The 23,221-nt window shown below is 41.6% G+C and overlaps 1 protein-coding gene across 8 annotated transcripts in view; it reads left to right on the plus strand.

Moving 5' to 3' along the window:
- KATNAL2 (katanin catalytic subunit A1 like 2) overlaps window positions 1-23,221 on the plus strand; it is a 113,006-nt gene that overhangs the window by 72,531 nt on the left and 17,254 nt on the right. For all 8 annotated transcript variants that reach the window (XM_054244161.2, XM_078348088.1, XM_078348089.1 and 5 more), the window contains 8 exons: window positions 1,045-1,143; window positions 4,467-4,565; window positions 4,773-4,850; window positions 8,821-8,919; window positions 11,034-11,097; window positions 11,305-11,423; window positions 16,766-16,857; window positions 18,894-19,004. In XM_054244161.2, the coding sequence (XP_054100136.2) occupies window positions 1,045-1,143; window positions 4,467-4,565; window positions 4,773-4,850; window positions 8,821-8,919; window positions 11,034-11,097; window positions 11,305-11,423; window positions 16,766-16,857; window positions 18,894-19,004 (761 nt within the window). The remainder of the gene's footprint in view (window positions 1-1,044; window positions 1,144-4,466; window positions 4,566-4,772; window positions 4,851-8,820; window positions 8,920-11,033; window positions 11,098-11,304; window positions 11,424-16,765; window positions 16,858-18,893; window positions 19,005-23,221) is intronic.

The raw sequence follows: 23,221 nt of genomic DNA on the forward strand, positions 1-23,221 counted from the left end.
TGATCGAACTGAATTCTAGGTTTTTTTCCTAGTACACTATACTAAAACCATGGACACATTCCTAGATTTCCTAATGTTTTTTAACTTGAGCAGGAGGACTTTTGTCTCCTTCAAGTCTTTCCCTTGGTCTGGGTGCTGGGAGATGAGCCGGCAGGGGTTGCGGGGGGCTGGGGCCCAGTCAGAGCAAGAGAGCCTGGTTGTTGTGGAGCTTGATATTCTCATCTGAGGTAACTGAGCTAACCAAGATGGCGGGTCTTCCTGTTCCAGGAAACATTGCTGGGTTCCTAAGTGTAGGCCAGGCATATTCAGGTGTGGCCGGGTCTCTAGGTCTCCTGTTGGGCTTCTCCAAATCGCACACGGTTAGCCCTTACTGCAGGCCTTCACACTGGACTTCCTGGGGGCCAAAGAGGGCAGCAAGGTGAGTGAAGTCAATGGCTTCTGATTCAGGAGGCTCATGTCCAGAACCTTCTTAGGACAAAACATTCCAGGTTTCAAAGGAAAGAAGACCAACGGAAACTGAGAAAAGGAATGAAAAAAAATTAATGTCAAATAATGGAAAGGAATAATCACAAAACCCGACGGGTCAAAAAGATTCTCTCCCCTTGAGGAGATTCTACGGTTCTGGCTGCTGCAGCCTGACTCAGATGGAAGAGAGGTGAAGGTGGGGCAGGATGAGTCCCATGGGAGGCTGGTGCACTTAAAATTCAGCCCCTCCTGGCCAAAAACACCCCTGATCACAGGAGAAAAGACAAGCCAGCCAATGGGGTTGGGTTGAGGCACAACTGTTTCCTCCATTGGAAAAGCTGCTCAGGGCCCATGATCTGGCACCTTCTCATTCTTCCAAGAACAACTCCTTCCACACAGTGCAGGCAGAGAGCCAACTCATCTTCCTGGGTCTGCACAAAAGTGGCTAAGCTACAGTGCACATCTGCGTTTATAGAGTTGCTATCCAGCATTGGACTTCACATGATGGCGTAGGCAGGTACAGCCGGCATCTCTCCAGGGCTGCTCACTGCCCATGTCTTCTTGTTTCTCTTTCTTCAGGAGGCAGTTAGTAACACTCACCTGGAGAGTGCCGATTTCGGCCTAACTATATCAAGAATCAGTAAAGACAGTGGAGAGGAAAATGCCCACCCACGAAGAGTAAGTGGAACTCTTGAACCTAACACTGAAAGGGGTAATTATTTCTATTTTTAAACATGAAAACAAAAAAAATTATTTTTGTCAAACAGGAAAGTGAAGATGTGATTTTTCAATGTTGGCTGTGAGGTAAATGCAGACGAGGGTCAGAGAATGGATTCTTCTCTGGAATCTTCTTTCTCAATGCATGATCTGGCATGAACTGCCCCATCTCTAAGGAGCTCAGTTTCCTCATTTGTAAATTGAGGGGCTTGGAAGAGATTGTCTCCAGTGTTCCCATCAGCTTAAAAATTCTGTAATTACAATGACAAACATTGGTTTGATTATCCTGCATTGTTCTCGTGTGTGTGTGTGTGTGTGTGTGTGTGTGTGTGTGTGAGAGAGAGAGAGAGAGAGACAGGGTCTTGCTCTTTAGTCTAGGCTGGAGTGCAATGGTGCCATCATGGCTCATTGCAGCCTTGAACTCCTGGGCTCAAAGAATCCTCTTGCCACAGCCTCCCAAGTAGTTAGGACTATAGGCATGCACCACAACATCCAGCTATATTTTTGTTTTCCTAGATAGGGTCTCATTATGTTGCCCAGGCTGGTCTCAAACTTCTAGCCTCAAGCAATCCTCCTGACTGGGCCTCCCAAAGCGCTGAGACATCTGCATTATTTAGTGAGTTGAAAACACATACTCATTCTGCTCTGCTCCGTCAGTGGCAGCTGATTAGTGGTGTCACTTTTCTCCTTGGAGGGATGGCTCCTGGTCTAAATGTAATTTCATGTGAACCGTGAAACATCAGTTGATATAGAGTTGATTTTGTCCTTGATAGATATTTCTACTTTTTTCATAATCAATCTCATGTCTGGATTTGTCAATAATAATGTCTTAAGCAGAAAAGACCCAGATTGGGTGGATGTAGTCAGAGGGCAGACTAAAACATGTGATTTGGAAATGAACAGCGTTTCTCTTGGTCATACTCTCCAAGGTTGAATTTCTTTAAGAGTCTTCTTTCTTTCTTCAGCCAAGTTCTCAAACCACTGGAGAGCTGACTTAGTTCTGGCCAGCTCTTAGAAAAACTAACTCTGTGTGTGTGAATTTGGAGAGGTGGCTGGAGCACCTCCCTGAAAATCAAGGGCAGTGACCTCACTGGCCTGAGCTGACTCCCTTCTAGGGCCTCACTTACATGGTAATTGCTGGAGATGATACCATTGGAATCAATGCCGCCCTCTGAAAAATGTTTCCTTGTTCACCTTCACTGCTGTTGTGTTTTCGGTCACCTTTGCCTAGCTATTTTGTGGCATTAGGCACTATTTAACCCAGCACTTAACCTTTGAAATAGTCTGACTATAAATCCTCTTACCAGCAGAAATATCCTCAGGGCCAAATGTAGATGGCTTTCTCCCTAGCATTTCACATGTTCATAGGTTATGTGAGGATATATGGCCTGAGACCAGTTTAAAAAAAAATCCAGATCTGTCATCTTCATGTTAGTACCTGTGTCTGTTTCGCATTGCTATAAAGGAATATCTGAGGTTGAGTAGTTTATAAAGAAACGAGATTTGTTTGGCTCATAGTTCCATATGGCACTGGGATCTAGTCAGCTTCTGATGAGGCCTCAGGAAGCTTTTACTCATGGAAGAAGTCAAGGGACCTGGCATTTCACATGGCAAGACAGGGAGCAAGAGAGGAGGGAGACGCCCAGCTCCTTTAACCAACCAGCTCCCTCATGAACTAACAGAGCGAGGACACACTCGTTACTGTTCCTTTAACCAGCCAGCTCCCTCATGAACTAATAGAGCGAGGACACACTCGTTACTGTGGTAAGAAGACCAAGCCTTTCATGAGAGATCTTCCCCCATGACCCGAATACCTCCCACTAGGCTCACCTCCAACATTGGCGATTACATTTCAACATGAGATTTGGAAGGAGCATCCATTCTTACTATATCAGAACCCAAGCTTTGGGACACCCAAGCCTCCCTGCAAATTTTAGTAGGTATATTGTTCTTAAGGCCATAGGCTTCAGAGTCAGCGTGTCTGGATTCAGAACCCAGCTCAGATACTCCCTCACTATGTAACTTTGGGCAAGTTGTTTATAATCTCTCCAAGCCTCATTTCTCTCATCTGTAAAATGGAAATCATCCTTGAGTCATAATGAAAGGAGAGCCTTGGTACAGTGCCTAGCACATAATAAATACTGCATAAATGTTGGCTACTATTAATGCTTTTTGTGTGCATCCTTGCTTTTTCCCTTCTACTTCTAGGGGAGACAGGGTGTTATTGGAAGGATCATGGGTTGGAAGACAGATTAAGTGGGTTTAAATTCTGGCCTTAAGCCATTGATTAGCTGTGTGGTCCTGTGCAAATCACTTAACTTCTCTGGACTTACTCCCACATCTGTGAAGCCAGGTGTCACTCCTGACTAGCAGAAGTTTTATAAGAATTAGAAAAGGCCAGGCATGCTGGCTCACACCTGTAATCCCAGCCCTTTGGGAGGCTAAGGTGGGAGGATAACTTGAGGTCAGGAGTTGGAGACTAGCCTGGACAACATAATGAGATCCCATTTCTACAAAAAAATTTTTAAAAATCAGTGGAGAGTGGTGGTGCACACCTGTAGTCCCAGCTCTTTGGGAGGCTGAGGTGGGAGGATCCCTTGAGCTTGGAAGTTTAAGGCTGCGGTGAGCTACGATTGTACCACTGCACAACAGAGTGAGATCATGTCTGTCTCTTAAAGAAAAAAAAAAAAAGGATTAGAAATAATCCTCACAGGATATGGAGAAAAGGGAACTTATACGTTGTTGGTGGAAATGTAAATTTATTACATTTGTACCCCATAAATTTACACAAATAAAAAATAAAATTTTTGTTAAAAATTTTAAAAATAACAAAAAAGAAATAGTCCTCACAAAGAACGTTGCACACTTATTTTGTACCCAGCACTCAACAGAGTGGGGAGCACGCATTATACTCTATAGACAGCAACTTGTTACTGTTGTGCCAATGAGTTCTTTCTGCATGTGTAACGTTTTAAAAGGATGAGACCATACAGGGGAAGCCAACATACAAGGAAGCAGATGGTCTGTGTCAGGAACTGAGAAATACTCATGAATTTTTATTCAAAGCCACTTCATTCTGAAAAATGTACTTACAATTTTTTAGGGTGCTCCAACTTGAGGAAATCATCTTGTTTAACACTAGTGCTGGTTCTTTTTAAAGCGTAACTTTAAGTTTGCTCTGTTTACCAGGGTATATAAATGTGTCTTGGTTTAATGAGAATGAGTTATTAAGAAGAGTTTTCTCTTACGTTCTCAGGGCATAAATAACCATTCCTCTCTTTCAGGGCCAAATCATTGACTTCCAAGGGCTGCTCACAGATGCCATCAGGGGAGCGACCAGTGAACTTGCCTTGAACACCTTCGACCATAACCCAGACCCCTCAGTAAGTGGCGAAGATGTGACATTCATCTTTCAAATTGCCAACATCCAGATGAACTCCGGAAATACAATTTTGAGTAAACCTTGAGGTCAAGTCAAAGGCCAGAGCCACCTGCCATCGTTTGTTTCACCGAGACCCTTACGTGCCCGGGGTTTCTTCCTAAATTATGGAGCAATATTGTAATGTGAGCCTTTCTGCTCCTCTCATCAGGAACGACTACTGAAACCTCTGAGTGCATTTATTGGCATGAACAGTGAGATGCGAGAATTGGCAGCAGTAGTGAGCCGGGTAAGATCCTGATACTCAATTCACAAATTTACAGAGACGGGCTGGGGCTTCTGGAGCTTTGTGGGCTGCTTCTTTTATTAATAACAATAAATATGATCATTTATTTATAAAGTGCCCCCACTTGCAAAGGCACTCATATTGTTTAGAGGCACAATAATGCATGATAAATAAATTATAGAATCATAAAATTACAATATAAAAAGCCCACCATCTCATGATAGAGGCCAAGAAAACCGAGAGAGAAAAGCCTTAGGAATGAAGGGACAGGTGAAAGGTTTTATAGCAGAGCCAAGAGTCAAGGAAAGAAAGCCTCTTAAAGAAGAAAAGAGTATGTCTGCATCTGGTTTAAAAAGTCAGAGCCTAGAAATAGAGACGTTGGGAGTCTGATGATATCATCATCGAAAATTTCCATGAAGAACACGATTAGCAGGAAAGACTTTACCATCCAGACTACTGGCTTTTCCAGCTTGCACTGTGGAATCAGCAGGCAGTGAAGAATAGGCTTTGGAATTAGCTGACCTGCATTTGATTTCTAGATCCTTCTCTTGCTAGCTGTGTGACATTGGGCAAGTTCCTGGGAAATAGATTCCTGAGTTATAGGATATTTTTCTAATTTCTAATGCTTCATATTTAATTGAAGACTGAAACCTAGGCAGGCTCAGAGGGGTGTTTAAAATGATCCCCAAAATTCACAGCTCCTCTAAGAAGCTAAGGGCTCTTAAGCTGTCTCTGTTCAGCTCAGCAGTTGTTTCTTATGTGTCAGGTGTGTGCTGTGGGCTAGAGACACAAAGGCGAACGAGTCAGAGCAGCCCTGGCCCTCAGGAGTGTCTCCTCCCACGGGCAAGGTTTGCTTTGAGAGCATAAAGGAGGCAGGGGTGGAGAAAGTGTTAAGAAAGAAGATAGGAAATCGCTAAGAGAAAAAGTGGAAGAGGGAGGCTGGGAGGCATCCTGGGCATAGGCACATCCATGAGAAATTGCAGCTTGTGCACATTTCCCATTGGCCATCTAAGAAGCAGAGAATGGTGGGGAATGGGTGGAGAGAGTCAGGGTTCTGGAGGAAGGGCTCCATGAGCAGTACCCAGGGCTGGGGACATGCCTGTAGAAGGTGGGACCTTAGAAAGGCATCCATTAGAGAATGGGATGATCCCATGTGTTTGTGGATAGCTTGGTCTATGATACTGAGGTGAATGAATAGCAAAGAAAAGGAGATGGGGAGACCAGCTATGAGGTTTTGACCAGTGAGAGGGATGAGGGACTGAGCCAGGCTACAGTAACGGATGCATAAGAGAGCGGAGCAAGTATTTTTTGTACCAACCCAAATCAATAATCTTATTACCATCTTTGCTAAAGGGTAACATGACCATGAGGATAGAACTGTAGAGGGAAAGTGGCCTGAGATGACTCCATCTGGAATCCTTTCTATAGTAGCATGGAAGGTAGAAACCCTGCTTACACTGACGGAGCGCTTGCCACCTCATGAGGTAGTCCTGTTGAATTCTGACTGTTAACTTTGGATTGATATAAGAAGAAACTGTCAGGAAATTAAACATTGCCTTGTGAAACTCAACTTTAGAAGAGGGCAGGAAATACTTCTGTTATCTGTGGATGCCTGGAATACCTAGGAAAGTGAATCTTCCTTGGGTGCCAAGATTTCCCTAAGGAAGGGTGGTAATAAGAATGTGAGTGGCTGGTGGGCCTCCAGTAGATCCAGGCTCTAAAGACAGAGTGAGGAAGACTCAGTCCTTTCTCTGTCATTCCACCCAAGAATGGATTATACGTATTGTGCAAGACCAAAGCACTTGTATAAATACTTTCTCTAGACCAGGTGTAGTGGCTTGCGCCTGAAATGCTAACACTTTGGAAGACTGAGGCGGGTGGATCACTTGAGGCCAAGAGTTTGAGACCAGCCTGGCCAACATGGCAAAACCCCATCTCTATTGAAAATGCAAAAAATTAGCTGGGTGTGGTGGTGTGTGCCGATAGTCTCAGCTACCTGGGAGGCTAAGGCATGAGAATTGCTTGAACCTGTGAGTCAGAGTTTGCTATATTGCAGACTAGGTGACAGAGTGAGACTCCATCTCAAAACAAAAACAAAAACAAAAAACTGTCTCTAATAAAAGTGAAAGTTGGCTGGGCGCAGTGGCTCACTCACACCTGTAATCTCAATCTCAGCACTTTAGGAGGTCAAGGCAGAAGGATCACTTGAGTCCAGGAGTTTGAGACCAGCCTAGGCAACATAGTGGGACCTCATCTCTACCAAAAATGAAAAAATTAGCTGGACATAGTGATTTGTGCCTTCTTGGGAGGCGGAGGTGGGAGGATTGCTTGAGCCCAGGAGGTTGAGGCCCAAGTGAGTGGTGATCATGCCACTGCCCTCCAGCCTGGGCTACAGAGCGAGACCTTGTTTTAAGAAAAATTAAAAATAAATGTGAAACACTTATGGTGGAGGGAACTGGATGGGTAGGGAGCAGGAGTAGGCACAAACATTTCACCAGCATTTAAAAAATTATTTAGGCTGGGCATGGTGGCTCATGCCTGTAATCCCAGCACTTTGGGAGGCCAAAGTGGGTGGATCACAAGGTCAGGAGATCGAGACCATCCTGGCCAGCGTGGTGAAACCCCATCTCTACCAAAAATACAAAAACTAGCTAAGCATGGTGGCACACGCCTGTAACCCCAGTTACTTGGGAGGCTGAGGCAGGAGAATTGCTTGAGCCTGGGAGGTGGAGGTTGCAGTGAGCCGAGATCATGCCACTGCACTCCAGCATGATGACAGAGTAAGACTCCATCTCAAAAAAATGTATTCATATTTTTGGACCATGTGCATATATTACTTATTAAAAATTATGGCTGGGCATGGTGGCTCACACCTGTAATCCAAGCACTTTGGGAGGCTGAGGAAGGTGGATCATGAGGTCAGGAGATCAAGATCATCCTGGCCAACATGGTGAAACCCTGTCTCCGTTAAAAATACAAAAATTAGCTGGCTGTGGTGGCGTGCACCTGTAGTCCTAGCTACTTGGGAGGCTGAGGCAGGAGAATTGCTTGAACCTGGGAGGCGGAGGTTGCAGTGAGCTGAGATGGTGCCACTGCACTCCAGCCTGGTGACAGAGCAAGACTCTGTCTAAAAAAAAAAATTATGTAAATATAACAGTAGTTTCCAGGTTTTTTTTCTATAGTCACTCAGAATGACTTTGGAAAGAAGGGTTGTTTTTTTTTTTTTCCCCTTAAACCTTCTAGATATTCAGTTTGCCTGAAACAGCTCCTACTGAGAAAGGCCCCTTAGTGACTGCTCAGAGGTGTCTGCTGAAATTGAAGTTTGGAAACTAAATTAGTTATCAGTAAGAGCTACCTTAATTGATTATGCTAGATGCTTGCCACAGGGAAAAGTGGGAAAAACTGCACTTTCGCTTGGTTGTGGGCTTCCTTGAATTTGGTAGAAGCAATTGCTCCTGCTGGAAGTAAGGAATGATCGCTAGGGAAAAAACAGAAATTGGTTTCAGAGGAGCATTATCTCTTTTATGCAACAAATTAAGAAAGTGTTTGTGAGATCAGGGAACAAGAGCAAGGCCAGGTGCTGGCTAGAAACTATGTTTCACAGTAAAAGTGAATGTAATTTGAAGGCATATTCTGTAGTTTCTTCAATTTTGGTTATAAATCAACATGGTTTGCTATTGACTGAAGACAGCTAGAGTCCGTTGTTAGGAGGTTTTTTTTGCTCCCCGGAAAGTGCCATGCTGTGTTATCAATGTTTTTTTTTCGGGAAAATCATTGAATATTTTCATGGCATGCCTTTGGTGAACTAACCCAAAATTACAATGTATATACGTGTATATATATCTAATATGAACAGTTTTTATCACCAGTACTTTATATCCTATTGTAAGTCAAGTATTCTGCTGCTCCCAAGTTTATTACAGCTATAGAGGAAAACATCAGTTTTAACAAAATGATCAAATGTGCATTGCAGGACATTTATCTCCATAATCCAAACATAAAGTGGAATGACATTATTGGACTTGATGCAGCCAAGCAGTTAGTCAAAGAAGCTGTTGTGTATCCTATACGGGTAAGCACGGGAAGCCTCTTGGGGTTTATTTCTGTTCGATATCCATTGGACAAGCTGTATGTCACACACCTATCAGGAAGGGAAGGGCAGGATGATTTTCTGTCCACACGTTAACTTTTTGCCTGTGTCACAACACTTTCTCAACCCTGGAGCACCAAAGCCTGGTCCTTTCTAGATTGTTTAAAACCACGTTACATATTAGTTCAAGACAGGTGTGTGAGCTAAGTGAAAACTTTAAGATCTAAGACTCTACAGTATACATGATTTGTCAGATTGATTCAAATTAGCCCACTCCCTTAAAAGTATACTTATTGTTGTAGAAATGCCTCTAGTAGAGGAGAATCTCTCACTTTGTTTCCACAGATCCTTCCTTTATCCTCCCCACCTATCCCCCAGGAGCATCTGGGGCCTTTGCTTCTGGATGGTTGTGAAGACTGAACAGCCCCTTGCAGGGCAGTGATCAGCAAAGCCAGCCTGTTGCACTCATTACTTACTATTGACAAATCTCTGTGCAGTTCTCAAACTGGGGAGAAAAATAGAAAAACAATACTCTCCATGTTTGATTTACAAATAGGGTGATGAGGATGTAAGTGATAACTTAGCTTCTGTTAATAACAGACCACCCCACAACTTAGTGCCTTCAGACAACAACTTATTTGTTTGTAATTCTGTGGGTAGGCAGTTGGGTCTGGGCTCAGCTGGGCTGGCTCATCTCTTTTTCCACATGGTGGTATCGGCTGGGCTTAATCACATGTCTGAGCCATCAGCCAGAGTAGCTGCAAAAGATGGAAAGAGTGAAAAGTCTGGGACAAGCAGTACAGCTAAGGTGTCTCTCCATGTGGCCTCTCATCCTCTAACAGGAAAGCCCACTCCTGCTCACATGGTGGCAGTGGGTTCCCAGAAAGAGTCAAGAAAGGGCAAGTTCTAATTCACAAGCCTGCCTCTTTTATTTTTTATATTTGCCAGCCTTGTATTTTCAAGTCTCTTACATTTGCTACAGTCCTGCTGACCAAGTCACAAGGCCAGGCCCAGATTAAAATGTTGGAGAAATAGGCTCTATTTCTTGATGTAAGGAGCGACAGATAATTTGTGGCCATTTTCTGTAATCTCCTGCTGTCGGGATTATTCATTTATTTTATTGAATAACCTATTTAGTCTTACCACTGAGCCCACATGGTCCCTGATTTTTGGATGCTTTCCTCTAAAAAGACAAAATCAATACATTTGGATTCTCTTTCCCCCCTCTTTCTTTCTGTGTTCAGACTTAGGGGTAAGAAATACACTGGTGTTCAGAATTAATGGAAATTTACTCACCTTTTCCTCTAAGTGGAACTATAGCATAAAACATTTAGAAAGGATAGAATATCTCATTGAAATTCTCTGGATTTGTTCTCTCTATGGCATTACAAACTCCATGTGTTGAGATTTGACATCAGGATTAGCAAGAAACTGATAGCTAGTTGTAATTTTACTTACATTCCTTGCCACACCCCTCTCCCCCGTTCTCTACCAACCCTTCCCACCCATCTTCCCCAGATTGTTTGAATTTGAAATAATAGGAGAGACTTACTGAAGGCTATGCATGTCCAGTCTCTTGTTAGTGTCCTGTCATGTGTTAGTGTCTCTTGACACATTTGCCCCTGAATACTCCCAACTTCTAAAACAGCTTTCCCCATAGCTCTGTACTTTATTCGAGTAAACCTCTATTAGTTGGTTCTAGTATGTATTTTAAAATTCATACCTGCTTTACACCATTCAAAAGATTGCCAAACGCTCTGCATATAGATGTCTGGGGAAAATGATGTTATGCATGTAAAAAGTAACTGTTATAACAGAGAGGAAGAGAACCTACATATACCTTTCTTTTCCTTAACAAATTGCTCTTTTAAAAAGCCACAAAAATTAAGTCAGGCATTCTAATCGAGGGTGAAAATAAAATTGGGATGAATAAGACCTGTTTATTTAGGTCAGAGGCAGATGACCTTGAGCGAAAAAGGGAGCCGTAATCTTAGAGCTGCGCTGCTTTTGCTTCAGCTTTCCTGGGTTGTCTGTGCTGAGAATATGCAGGCTGATGTGTCAGCACCGAACCTCATCCTTGTTCCTTGTTTCCACAGTATCCCCAGTTGTTTACAGGAATTCTTTCCCCCTGGAAAGGACTACTGCTGTATGGCCCTCCAGGTAAACACAGCTTCCTATTTTGATGTCAGTGTTAAGCGTGTGTGCAGAGGATGAGTTGCTCCTTCTGTCCTCTCTTCAGGACTGGGGTACATGAGAGCTGAGCAGCCACTTCCTTCCTCTTGTGTGAGACTGACTTCTGTCTGTAAGCAGGGGGATGGAGCTGGTGGAGTTGAAATGCTTGCTCATCTTTTACGTGTCTCTCTCTAGGTACAGGAAAGACTTTACTGGCCAAAGCTGTGGCCACTGAATGTAAAACAACCTTCTTTAACATTTCTGCTTCCACCATTGTCAGCAAATGGAGAGGGGATTCAGAAAAACTTGTTCGGGTAGGAATTCTTAATTTTGTTTTTAAAAATAAGTTCTAGTATAATACAGCGGTACAAAATGATGTCAGAGCTTCTTTGCTTTTAGATGATTTTATGTTAGATTCAATCCTGGATCTTGATTACCACCAGCTTGGGAAATGGATTGACTATTATGTATGGATGTTAATTGTGCACCCATGAGCAAAACATGAGCTCCTTTCCTTTGGGAATTCGATCAACAGCTCTTTTTTGATTCATGCAATTTAGGCATTTAAGCTGGGGAAAAAAATCTCTGACGTGGCATATTTTTTCTTCATTCAAGAGGCATGTATTATTTAACATGTACACTACATTTGGTTAACATTTATTGAGAGGCTACTACTGTATGTTAGTCCCTATGCTGGACGCTTTAAGAAAGAATCAAGAAACTTTAAACTTCATTATTTTTTCAGATGTTCTGAGCACCTTGGCTTCCATAGTGCCCATAGCCTGTAAGATTTTTTGCTCTCAAGAGGTTGTTTCTATCTTTACAATATCACATTTATAGTTGATGTTGTATTTTATATTATAAAATAGTACTGAATCTTCCAATGACATTAAGAGCACTTTTATTTATGGTTTATGTCCCAGCGTAAGACGAGTCCTTCTTGGAAATCCTGTTAAACTATCACAGTCTCATAGAACGGCAGATACCTAATCAATATAAGTGAATATAAAATATTACATATTTTCTGAAAAGTGATTAACAAATTATGCTCAAATTACACTCCGTTAGATGACTCTCAAAATATTATGGCCTATTTGGAAGGTATAATAGAGTATGTTTAAAGGATTGACTTACCTAAAATAACCTACTATGACTTTGATATCATTTTCAAGTTGTTGCAAACATGTGAGCTTATATAAATCCTTATTACCCCTTCAAGATGGTAATTTGTGGAAATTTACATTAATAACTTCTATATCTTTGTTCATCTTGTGTCTAACTCAGTGCCAGTTCCAAAGATGGGCTTGAATTTAGCTGCACTTACAGTTACGTGATTTTACTTAGCTGGAGGTTCGGTTACAGCTGACCCTTGAACAACAGTTGGCGCTTCAGCAGCACAGGTCTACTTATATGGGGATTTTTTCAGTGAAATACAGTATTCACAGGATGAAAAACCCGAGTAGATGTGGATTTTCCAGGGTTGACTGTGGGACTTGAGTATGCACAGATTTTGGTACGGGGGAGAGTGTGGGAGGAACAGGGAGAGGTTCTGAAACCAGTCTCTTCCATATGCCTAGAGACGACTGTAGCTGAAATTCATCTAACTAGAATTCTTATCACACTGAAGTTTTTTTTTTTTTTTAACATTTCATTTCTATATGCTGAACAGCAACAAAACTCTTAAAAGATACCACCCAGAATTAGTTTAGGTTCATCTCCCATCATGAAAAGTGGTGTTTACAATCATGAGCATAAGACACTGCAAGGTGCACCAAGAAAGATGACATACTCTCGGGAAAGGGCTTACCTAGGCAGAAGGGGAAACTCAGAAAGTTTATAATATTCCTAACAAAGATTGAAGTTACATGGATTTTCTGGTTTAATGTTGAATAGCTAGAAAAGTCAATTAACAAGAATTCTCCATCCTGTGAGAGCACTGTATTTACTTAAAGTTTTCCTCTGGTTCAATATTATTTTGTTAGGATTCTAAGAGTGAAGAAAAGTCCTGGTGGAGTGGGAGCAAAAATAAAAAAAACAAAAAAGAGTGAGGAAATGATTCTTTTTCCAATTTCTTCCTTTTTTTTTTTTTAATGGCGTCTCTCTCTGTCACCCAGGCTGGAGTGCAGTGGCACAATCTCAGCTCACTGCAGCCTCCGCCTCCTGGGTTCAAGCGATTCTCCTATCTCAGCCTCCTCAGAAGCTGGAACTACAGGTGCACACCACCACACCCAGCTAAGTCTTTTTTTTTTTTTTTTTTGTATTTTTAGTAGAGATGGGGTTTCACCCTGTTGGCCAGGATGGTCTCAATCTCTTGACCTCATGATCCATCTGCCTTGGCCTTTTACTATGTTTTTAAAGTAACTAGCCTTAAATAAAAAAATATAAAAGGATATACAGACTCCATCTCCCCAGAGGCAACTACTATGAATGGTTGCTGGAGTAGCCCTGCAGAACATTTATCTATTATCTACATTAACGTCAACAACTGTTTCTTTTGGTTTTCATTTTGCTTTGAGGCAAGGTCTTGCTCTGTCACCCAGCCACCCAGGCCAAAGTGCAGTGCCACCATCAGAGCTGACTGCAGCCTCAACCTCCTGGGCTCAAGTAATCTTCCCACCTCAGCCTCCCCTGTAGCTGAGACTATAGGCACATGCCACCAAGCCCAGCTAATTTTTGTAGTTTTTGTAGAAACAGGGTTTCACCACATTGCCCAGGCTCCTCTTGAACTCTTGGGCTCAAGCAATCCTCCTGCCTCAGCCTCCCAAAGGGCTGGGATTATAGGCATGAGCCACCATATCTGGCTTCTGCTTTTCTAAGTACAAGGAGGGACATACCGTATGTTCCCTTTTGTACCTGGCTTTTCCCCCCACTTACTACATATAACTTGGATATTGTTCTGCACTATTATATATAGACAAAACATGTTCTTTTATTTGTTTATATGGTAGTTCATTGCATGAATGCACCAAAACGTATTTAACCAGTCTTTTCTTGATGGGCCTTAAGGTTGTTTCTAGTCTCTTGCTATTATGAACTAAGCTAGAATGGGCAGTCTTACATGTACACATGTTTTTGCCTATATAGTAATGTAGGACAATTTCTACAAAGTAGAATTGCCGAGTCAGAGGAAACAGACATCACTGATTGCCAGACTGCTTGCCAACAGGGTTGTACCCGCTTACAGTCCCATCAATGGCTCATGAGTGTGTTTGCTTCTCCACACCCTGGCCAACACTGAGTAGCACCAGTTTTTTTTTTAAATAAACATTTGCTAATCTAATAGTAAAAAGTAATAGTGTATTTCAGTGATTAAATGTGCATTTCAATATTTCAGTGCTCGAATGTATATTTCTTTGATTCTGAATGAACTTGAGCATCTTTTGAAAGGTTTAGAAAGTATTTATATCTTTTTGTGACATGCATTTTTATTTTGGATTTTTTTTTTTTTGAGACGAAGTCTTGCTCCTGTCACCCAGGCTGGAATGCAATGGCATGATCTCGGCTCACTGCAACCTCTGCCACCTGGGTTCAAGAGATTCTCCTGCCTCAGCCTCCCGAGACCATGCCCGGTTAATTTTTGCATTTTTAGTAGAGATAGGTTTTCACCATGTCGGCCAGGTCTTCAACTCCTGACCTCAGGTGAATGCCCGCCTTGGCCTCCCAAAGTGCTGGAATTACAGGTGTGAGCCTGGCCACCACTCCTGGCCTATTTTGGATATTTTAAAGAATAATACAAGAAGAAAGAGATAACCTCTGCTAACCTTGAAAGAGCTCATCTGATTTCCTTTCAGAAATTGTATCATTTTCTCCCTGTTTTATGAGCTTTTGGGAAGATCCTCAGCTGGACAATCTCGGTCATGCTGTTAGGCTTCTTACTGTGAAGCTTTCAAAGAAAGCAAGCCCTTCAGGACCTTCTCCTAAAGCAGAGAAACTTTTTCTACCATTTGTTTCTCTTTCTATTCCAATTAAAGAGTTATTTATAGGGAACCATTGGGTTATGGTCCTCCCGCCACTCCTAATGTTCATGCCTCTCAGGAGCTGATTGCTACTGAATAGCTGAGTGGTCTCTTTAGCAAATGCATACACCTGTTGATGCTCACATCTTTCAATGCACTGCCCCTCAGTTGGAAGATTTAACTTCCTCCAGGTTCCTCTGAAAATTTTAGGCTAATGCTTCCAGAAACACTTACCCAAGATCCTATGTACTCCCCGGGAGTGGAAAGAGCAATGCGGGAGTGGAAAGAGCAATGCAAAGGGCAGTATGGAGAGCTAGTCTCCAGGTGTGATTCCTCTTCCAGTTGGGTGTTTGGTCTAGCAGAGATTCTTGGTTTCTCTGCCTTTAGTGAGCACCTTAAAAACATGTATGGGTTTAATAAAGGATTCTAATATTTCCTTTCTTATTAGGTAAATTGCCAGTGTTGTAATCACCCTTAATATTAGGTATATTGGGGCTTCTTTGTGTGTGTGTGTGACAAGGACAGAAAGTTATTTGCTCTGAATTAGGTGGTCTCTATTGCATCTGAAAGGCACTGTGATGAATGCCCCAGCATTGCCATTGTTCTCTCAGTTCATTAAACTCCGCCAATGATTCCAATAAAACAATTCTGTGAAAGAGAGATGTTGCTGCATGAGCTTGGATGTACCCACCGGCAGTGGGGAAGGTGAGGAATTTCCCATTCGGTGACAGGGATACCTGTGAGGGATGAGCTGCTGCTGCTTGTAAAACCACAACATGGCTTTTTCAGAACCCTTTCCCTCTGCTTCTGTGATGCTTTGCTAGTGCTAAGTGACATGGAGAATAAATCCCTCATGTCTATTAAAGAATCTCTATTCTTTTCTAAATCTCTACTGTTTTCTCCCATCAGCTGGTGAAGGATTGTATATGATGCTCAAGAGATCAGTTTCAGGGTTAAAAAAAAAGGTTCAGGTTGTTATATTCTATTCATCACTACCACATCTCCCTTTAGAGCTCTTTATTTTGTTTTTATATGTCTGTCCTTTTGCTGGTTGCTTTCCTGTTCTTGTTCAGTCTATAATATTTCATTTTATTCTGGAATAGAACATCGTATTCAATCAAGAACTGCCTTCTGGTAGCTGAACCTACCAAGCAGCCTTGTTGAGGCAGTGTGGGAAGGCTATAGAGTAATTTGGGGAACACAAAGGGGTAAAATTTGTCGGCCTTGTTACCCATGACTGGAACCCAGTCCTTCCCCTGAAATCCTTTTTTTCTGAGAATAACCTCCCATTGTCCCCAAAGTTTAAGGGAAGAATTATCAAATGATTATACATATTCCAAGGCTCTTGTGTCCATACGGAACATATTACTGGCAGAGTGTTTCAAGAGTTAACTAGCTGACTGCAAGCCTTGGAACCGAATTTTATCTGAGGCTCTCATATTTATGATTAGTAACCTTGGGGTAACCACCCTCTCTTTGCCTCTAATTTTATCAAGTGATAAATGGAAATAATTGGACCATCCAACCCCATGGGGTAGAGGTAGGGAGAAATAATTGTAATGATTATAAAGCTATTGCTAAATAACAGAGTGCAGCATAAATGCCTATCATTACAGTCATTCTAAGCTTTTACTCTCTGGGAGCATCTGAGGACTTTAAATCTATGAGCTTGAACATTGCCTTGCTTTTCCCCCACCCAGGTGTTATTTGAACTTGCCCGCTACCACGCCCCATCCACGATCTTCCTGGATGAGCTGGAGTCAGTGATGAGTCAGAGAGGCACGGCTCCTGGGTAATGGCCAGGGTTGGGGTTTGTGTTGTTGTTTTTTGTCATCGTTTCTCCCCTCTTGTAAGTGTGTTTGATGGTCGGAAGCCCATCGACATTTACCAGCAGAATGAGCCTATTAATAAGCCCACAAATTTTCTGCAGACACATGGAAAGGTCTTTAAATTAGATCCTGTTAACTGAATAGCTGATTTAAGTAGTTTTTATAACCGGAGGAAATGCCATCCTCCCTTCCCCCGCTCCCCACAGAGTGGTTTTCAGGCCTGAAGATCCTCTAGCCCCAGGATCCCAGGCTGCTGTATCGGTCTTGCTGGCTGAAAATAGCCACTGTGATGGCCTCCTCTGGAGCCAGAGGGGCTGCCCCCAGGGAACGAGGCTTGCCCACTCAGCCACTGTGCAGGGCCACGTCTGTACTTCACTCCTGAGAGGTAGTTCTCGACGGTGTGTGAAGGCTGGGAAGCCACCACTTCTCTGTGGCATCAGGTTATGGCTCAGCAGGGCTAATTTTAAAGACATCACATATATTATCTCTAAAGATTGAGTGTCACCGAATGTCCTCAGCAGGAAGGAACACTTCTCAGACTGTAATAAGCCTTCTGTTTGTGCTTCCAAAAGCCTGAGTAGTGTGCTTTTTGTTCATTCGTTTTTAAGATCAGCTTTCTGTCTTGATCAGAGGTATTTCTCACTGAAGCTTTTTACTAAATCGGCACCCCCCAGCTTGAAAAAACAGATCTCTGGGAAATCTCAACACAGCTGCATTTATTAATGACCTTTAATGGTCTGTCATCAAGCAGAAGTAATAGTAATAAAAAGCAATTAATTAGCTCATTGGAAGTATAACTAGAATATAATTTATGAAATTTTACTCGTTGGAAACCATTTTCCCAGCAGGGAAAAACAACCATAAAGATGTACTCGAGTAATATGGAATTCACGTAATTCATTGAAACGGGACACTTTCCATGGCTCAGCTGGAGCTGGTGCTTGTCAGCCCTAGGCTGGAGTGCTCTGCTTTCTATACCAGGCCTGACAGGAGCAGGCAACTGCACAGGCACCCAGATGAGAATGCACCAGCCTGCCCTCATAGTCACTCTACAAAGACCAGGTCTCCCTATGCCCTTGTTCTTACGTGCTTTGTCAATATCCCCAGTCTCCCACAGCCTTCATCTGGCTAATTAGAAAACTGCTATCCTTGCGTGTGTTCCAGGTTCTGCCCTGAATTTCTGCTTCCTTCTCTGGGATCAAAGACTCTGAACTTAGAGTCTTCAAAGGGCCAGAAAATAAGGATGGGTGCTCTGAAGACTTCTTTGATCGTATTATGTTAAAGGACTCATAGTTATGCACAAGTGCTAATTAAATATATAGCAAATATACGGGCAAATGCTAATTTTATATATTATTACGAATGCTAAGTATATAAGTATAATATATAAGACCCTCTCTCAGTATATGTATATTATACATAGTATATATATATATATGTAATATATAGAATAAATAAATATTATATATATACTGAGAGAGGGTCTTCTCTCTTAGGAAAGGCAGTTGAGACTTAAGGGGCATAGGTCCTAAAAAAAAAACATATACCTAGCCAGAGGTATCTTAAACAGGGCTTGTGCCTGAGGTCCCAGCTACTCAGGAGGCTGAGGGTGTGAAAGTACTTTTCTGTGTGCTATGTAAGTGAAAGGGTTTATCCTCAATTATGCCGTTTTTAAAGAGGTAAATAATGCTGCAGGTAGACACAGTGGGCTGCATTTAATCTACCAGTGGCACTGCCTACCTTTCAGTTATTTTCTAGCTCACTGCCAGCCTTTGGTTTTCTTTTAAATACCATCATTATATTCATTTACTTGCTTTCCATCATGCTCTATGTGAAAATAACACCAAATTGCTTGTTTTCTCTAACTCTAGTATGAGTGGCTTCATTAGTCATCAGAACAGACACTGTTCTAATCACAGGGACGTGGCTGTGAATGCTGCTCTTGTCATGAGGGCAAAGGCTCTGACGCTTGGGAAAATCATGTCTTGTCCCTCTGTAGGGGAGAACATGAAGGAAGCTTGCGGATGAAGACAGAGTTACTGGTGCAAATGGATGGGCTGGCGCGCTCAGAAGATCTCGTGTTTGTCTTAGCAGCTTCTAACCTGCCATGGTAAGAGACCAAGAGAGTGCATTTTGAGTACATTTTCAGGAGTCACTAAGTACAAATAAAAATTTTATATTGACCACTTCGGGCAAAGCCGTGTGGTTTGGCTGCAGCCCTGGAAGATTAATGTGAAGGCTTTACTGTTCCAGTCCTTGCTGTCTGTACCATGAAAGATCTGCCTTAACAGAGGGAACCCTGGCCAGGCTGACCACTGATAATATGGAAAATGACATTTTGTGTTTAAAGCCAGATTATATAGTATGTTTAAATTAAGTAGGACTTTGGCATAGAACTATAAAATCCTTAAAATCTCCAGGACTCAAAGAATATTCCAGAAATAATATGTTTGAATTTCATAGTATTAAAATTAAACTTGTTTTTTTAAGTTAGGAGGAAAATTTCTTTGATGTTTCACAGTGAGTAGGAAGGTAAATAATCTCTAGTTGAAAATATAATCTAGGTTGGGTACAGTGGCTCACGCCTATAATCCCAGCACTTTGGGAGGCCGAGGGGGATGGATCTTGAGGTCAGGAGATCGAGACCAGCCTGACCAACATGGTGAAACTGTATCTCTACTAAAAATACAAAAATTAGCTGGGCATGGTGGCACATTCCTATAATCCCAGCTACTCAGGAGGCTGAGGCAGGGGAATCACTTGAACCAGGGAGGTGGAGGTTCCAGTGAGCTAAGATTGCACCACTGCACTCCAGCCTGGGTGACAGAGCAAGACTCTGACTCAAAAAAAAAAAAAAAAAAAAAATATATATATATATATATATGTGCCATTTCACATGAAGCAAATCACATGTCACAAGCAAAGGATGAGGGTTCCAACTTCTCCACAACCTCACCAACACTTGTTATTATATGTCTCTTTATTGTAGCCATCTGAATGGATGGGAAATGCTTTTGATTTGCATTTCTCTGAGACTAATGATATTGTACATCTTTTCATGTCCTTCTTGACCAATTGCATATCTTCTTGGGAGAAATATCTTTTCAAATCCCTTTCCACTTTAAATTTTTTCTTTTTATTATTGAGTTATAAGACTTTTAAAATATATTCTGGATACAAGCCCTCTATTGGATATATGATTTGTAAATAATTTCTCTCATTCTGTGGTCAGTAGTCCCTTCCTCCCTCCTTCTCTTCCTTCCTTCCTTCTTTCCTTTCCTTTCCTTCCCTTCCTTTCTCTCCTTCCCTCTGTCACTCTATCCCTCCCTCGTCCTCTCTATCCCTCACTTTCTTTCTCTCTTCCTTCCTTTCTGAACTTTTTTATTCCTTTTTCTCTCTGCCTTACTAAACTTCCCATGTGTGTCCCATTTCCCAGGCCCGGGACCTTTCGAAGACCCTGTACCTGGTTATTTGACAGCAGCACTGTCTAACAGAAACATATTGTGAGGCACATGCAGACTTTGATGTTTTCTAGTAGCCACATTTTAAAAAGTAAATAGGTGAAATTGATGTCAGTAACATATTTTATTTAACACAGTATTTTCAAAACATTATTTTAAAATAAATATAAAAATTACTGTGATATTGTAGTTTTTATCTTCATACTAAATTGGAAAAATCCAGCATATGTTTTACACTTACATCACACCTCAGTTTGGAATAACTGTGTTTCAATATCCAAAAGCCACATGTGGCTGGTGCTACCATATGAGAGAGCACAGATCCAGAGACTCATTTGTCTTCCCTCATGCTGCTGTGGCAGAAATGGACAACTGCCTCCCAACATTTATTTCATCCTTTGAATTGAAGAACAGAATTTCAACTTGGGGGTTCTGTTTCTTAGTCTTCCCCTGATGTTAGGTGTGGTCAAGGCCAAGTTTCCTTGTTATTTGTGCAGGATGACTCTGGTCCATTTTGTACATTTTGTTCCTGGAATCAGCCATTTATTCATGAAGCCCTGGTGCCTTTAGTGGGAAATGATATCAATGTTTAGAGATCACGGTCTCATAATTAGGCCTTTTGATTAGTCAGGGCTGGGAAATACATATCTTTAAAATAAGAGGCAAATAATGGGTTCATGCTAGTATTCCCCATTCAAATGTAAGATTACAGAGTTTTAATAGATTTGATTTTATATTTGTATCTTTTCTCTGTGAAAAATCTCAGTTTTTAGCATTAATATAATTAATATTCACTTTATCCCAATATCTATAAATATTATACATGTGTGTATATCACAGAGTTTCTCAGTAATAACACCAGTACTATCATGACAGTGACATTCTGATGAGGAGAATGGTACTGACCTGGCCTAACTAAGATGAAAGAGCTAATGCAGGATTTCTCAGCCTCAGAGCTACTGACATTTTCAGGCCAGATAATTCTTTGTGGTGGGACTGTCCTGTGCATTGATGATGTTTACCAGCATCCCTGGTCCTCTGTCCACTAGATGCCAGTAGCACCTCCTCCCCAGCACTTGTAACAACCCAAATAGGTCTTTAAATATTGCCATATGTTTTCTTGGAGGCAAAATCGCCCACAGTTGAGGATCACTGGACTAATCTAAGGACTTGAAAAACATCACATAGAGACAAACTGACATATATTCCACAGCTAAACTCTCAAGGTTATTATTTAAAAAAACATAAAATAACTGAACTTGGTTTTCTTACACAAAGTGTAGCTTATTACATTAATTTTTCTGTATCTTGATTTTATTTTAACAAAATATCCTGGCAATCTTTCCAAATAAGTACATAAAGTTCTTCCTTACTCCCTTTATAGCTGCGCAGGGCTCCGTTTTGTGTATATGATCATTTATTCCACCAGCCACCTAATGACAGGCATTTGGGTTAATCCTGCTCTTTTGCTACTAAAAAGAGTACTGCAGTGAGCAGTAGTGTGGAGATCACACTTAGTATATTTGCTAGTGTATCTTTGGGGTAGGTTCCTCGAAGTAGATTTTGCTGGGTCAAAGGGCTAATGTGCATGACATTATGGTAGAGCCTGCCAAATCTCCCCCACAGAGGTAGTACCACTAATGTGGGGGAGATTTGTATTCCCACTAATGTCCTGCTTTCATTACTTAACACGACAGTAAGAACATTTCCAATGTCATTAAATAACCCTTGAAAATTGGATTTTATAATGGCTGCCCACAATTCCCACACATGAATATACCATCATTCCTTTCCTGTTGAACATATATGATGATCCCAAACTTTCTGTTATAAATAACACTGAAATGAACTTCCTTGCATAAAAATCTTTGACTGAAGTTCTGGTTGTTTCCTTAGGACAGATTTCTAGAAGTCAGATTACTGTAGCAGAGGGTTTAGATGTTTCTTAAGTCCTTTGTGACATATTGCTGAAGTCTTTCTATGAGAAAAGAGTGTATTTTTTAGCAAGAATATTGGGACAGATATTTTTCTTGGCTTCAGGGTCTTAGATGAGGGAATAGACTTATCTGATTTGAGCAGTCTGTCCTTCTAGGGGAAATAACTAAATCATACCAAATGATGTAAAGACCCAGTCTTGAAATCCCCAAAGAAATTCCTTACAGTTAGTGGCAGTTCTCATCTATTGTATCATCCGGGGCACTAGGCTATTCTTTACTGCTGGTTAACTTACCGCCATTTTCTCTAGACACATCTATTCTGTCTCAAAGGGGCAATCATTTTCTCCCTTCCCAGCAGTGACAGGTGTGCAGACGTTGTTTATTCAGCGCTTCTCCTCCAAAGAGCACCTTCCCCAGTCTATAACATCACAGAGAAGACCAGGAGAAAGAACAGCTCGTGTGTGTCAATTGATATATAAACAAGCAAGGAGAGGAATAGCAAATGCTGCGTCTTTAATATTACTGCTTAAAATAATGGCCATGTAAGAAACTTAGTGGACACAGTTAGGACTAACTTGACACCCCTTGATTGTTGAGTATTCACAAGCTCAAGCCTACGAGTCAGGCAACAAAATACTGAACAGGGTCATTAACGCAAATGTCATTTTGAAATGTCTGTTTAACCCCTTGAGAGTTTGTACAATTAAGGTGTGAAGACTGAATGTATGAAACACGATGAAACTCATGTTTTCCTTGCAGTTTGTAGAAGGGAACACATCCCAGTAACTCTTAAAAATCAGATACCTGGTATACCAAACTCTGGATTTAAAAATCCCTTAACATTTAGAAAAAAACTTAAGATCCAAGAGATGATTGCACTCGGAATAAAAGGATTCTTATTCACTTGCGGGGAAAATCAGCCGGGAAAA

The sequence above is a fragment of the Callithrix jacchus genome, chromosome 13 (genome assembly GCF_049354715.1).
Source record: "Callithrix jacchus isolate 240 chromosome 13, calJac240_pri, whole genome shotgun sequence".
Lineage (NCBI taxonomy): Eukaryota > Metazoa > Chordata > Mammalia > Primates > Cebidae > Callithrix > Callithrix jacchus.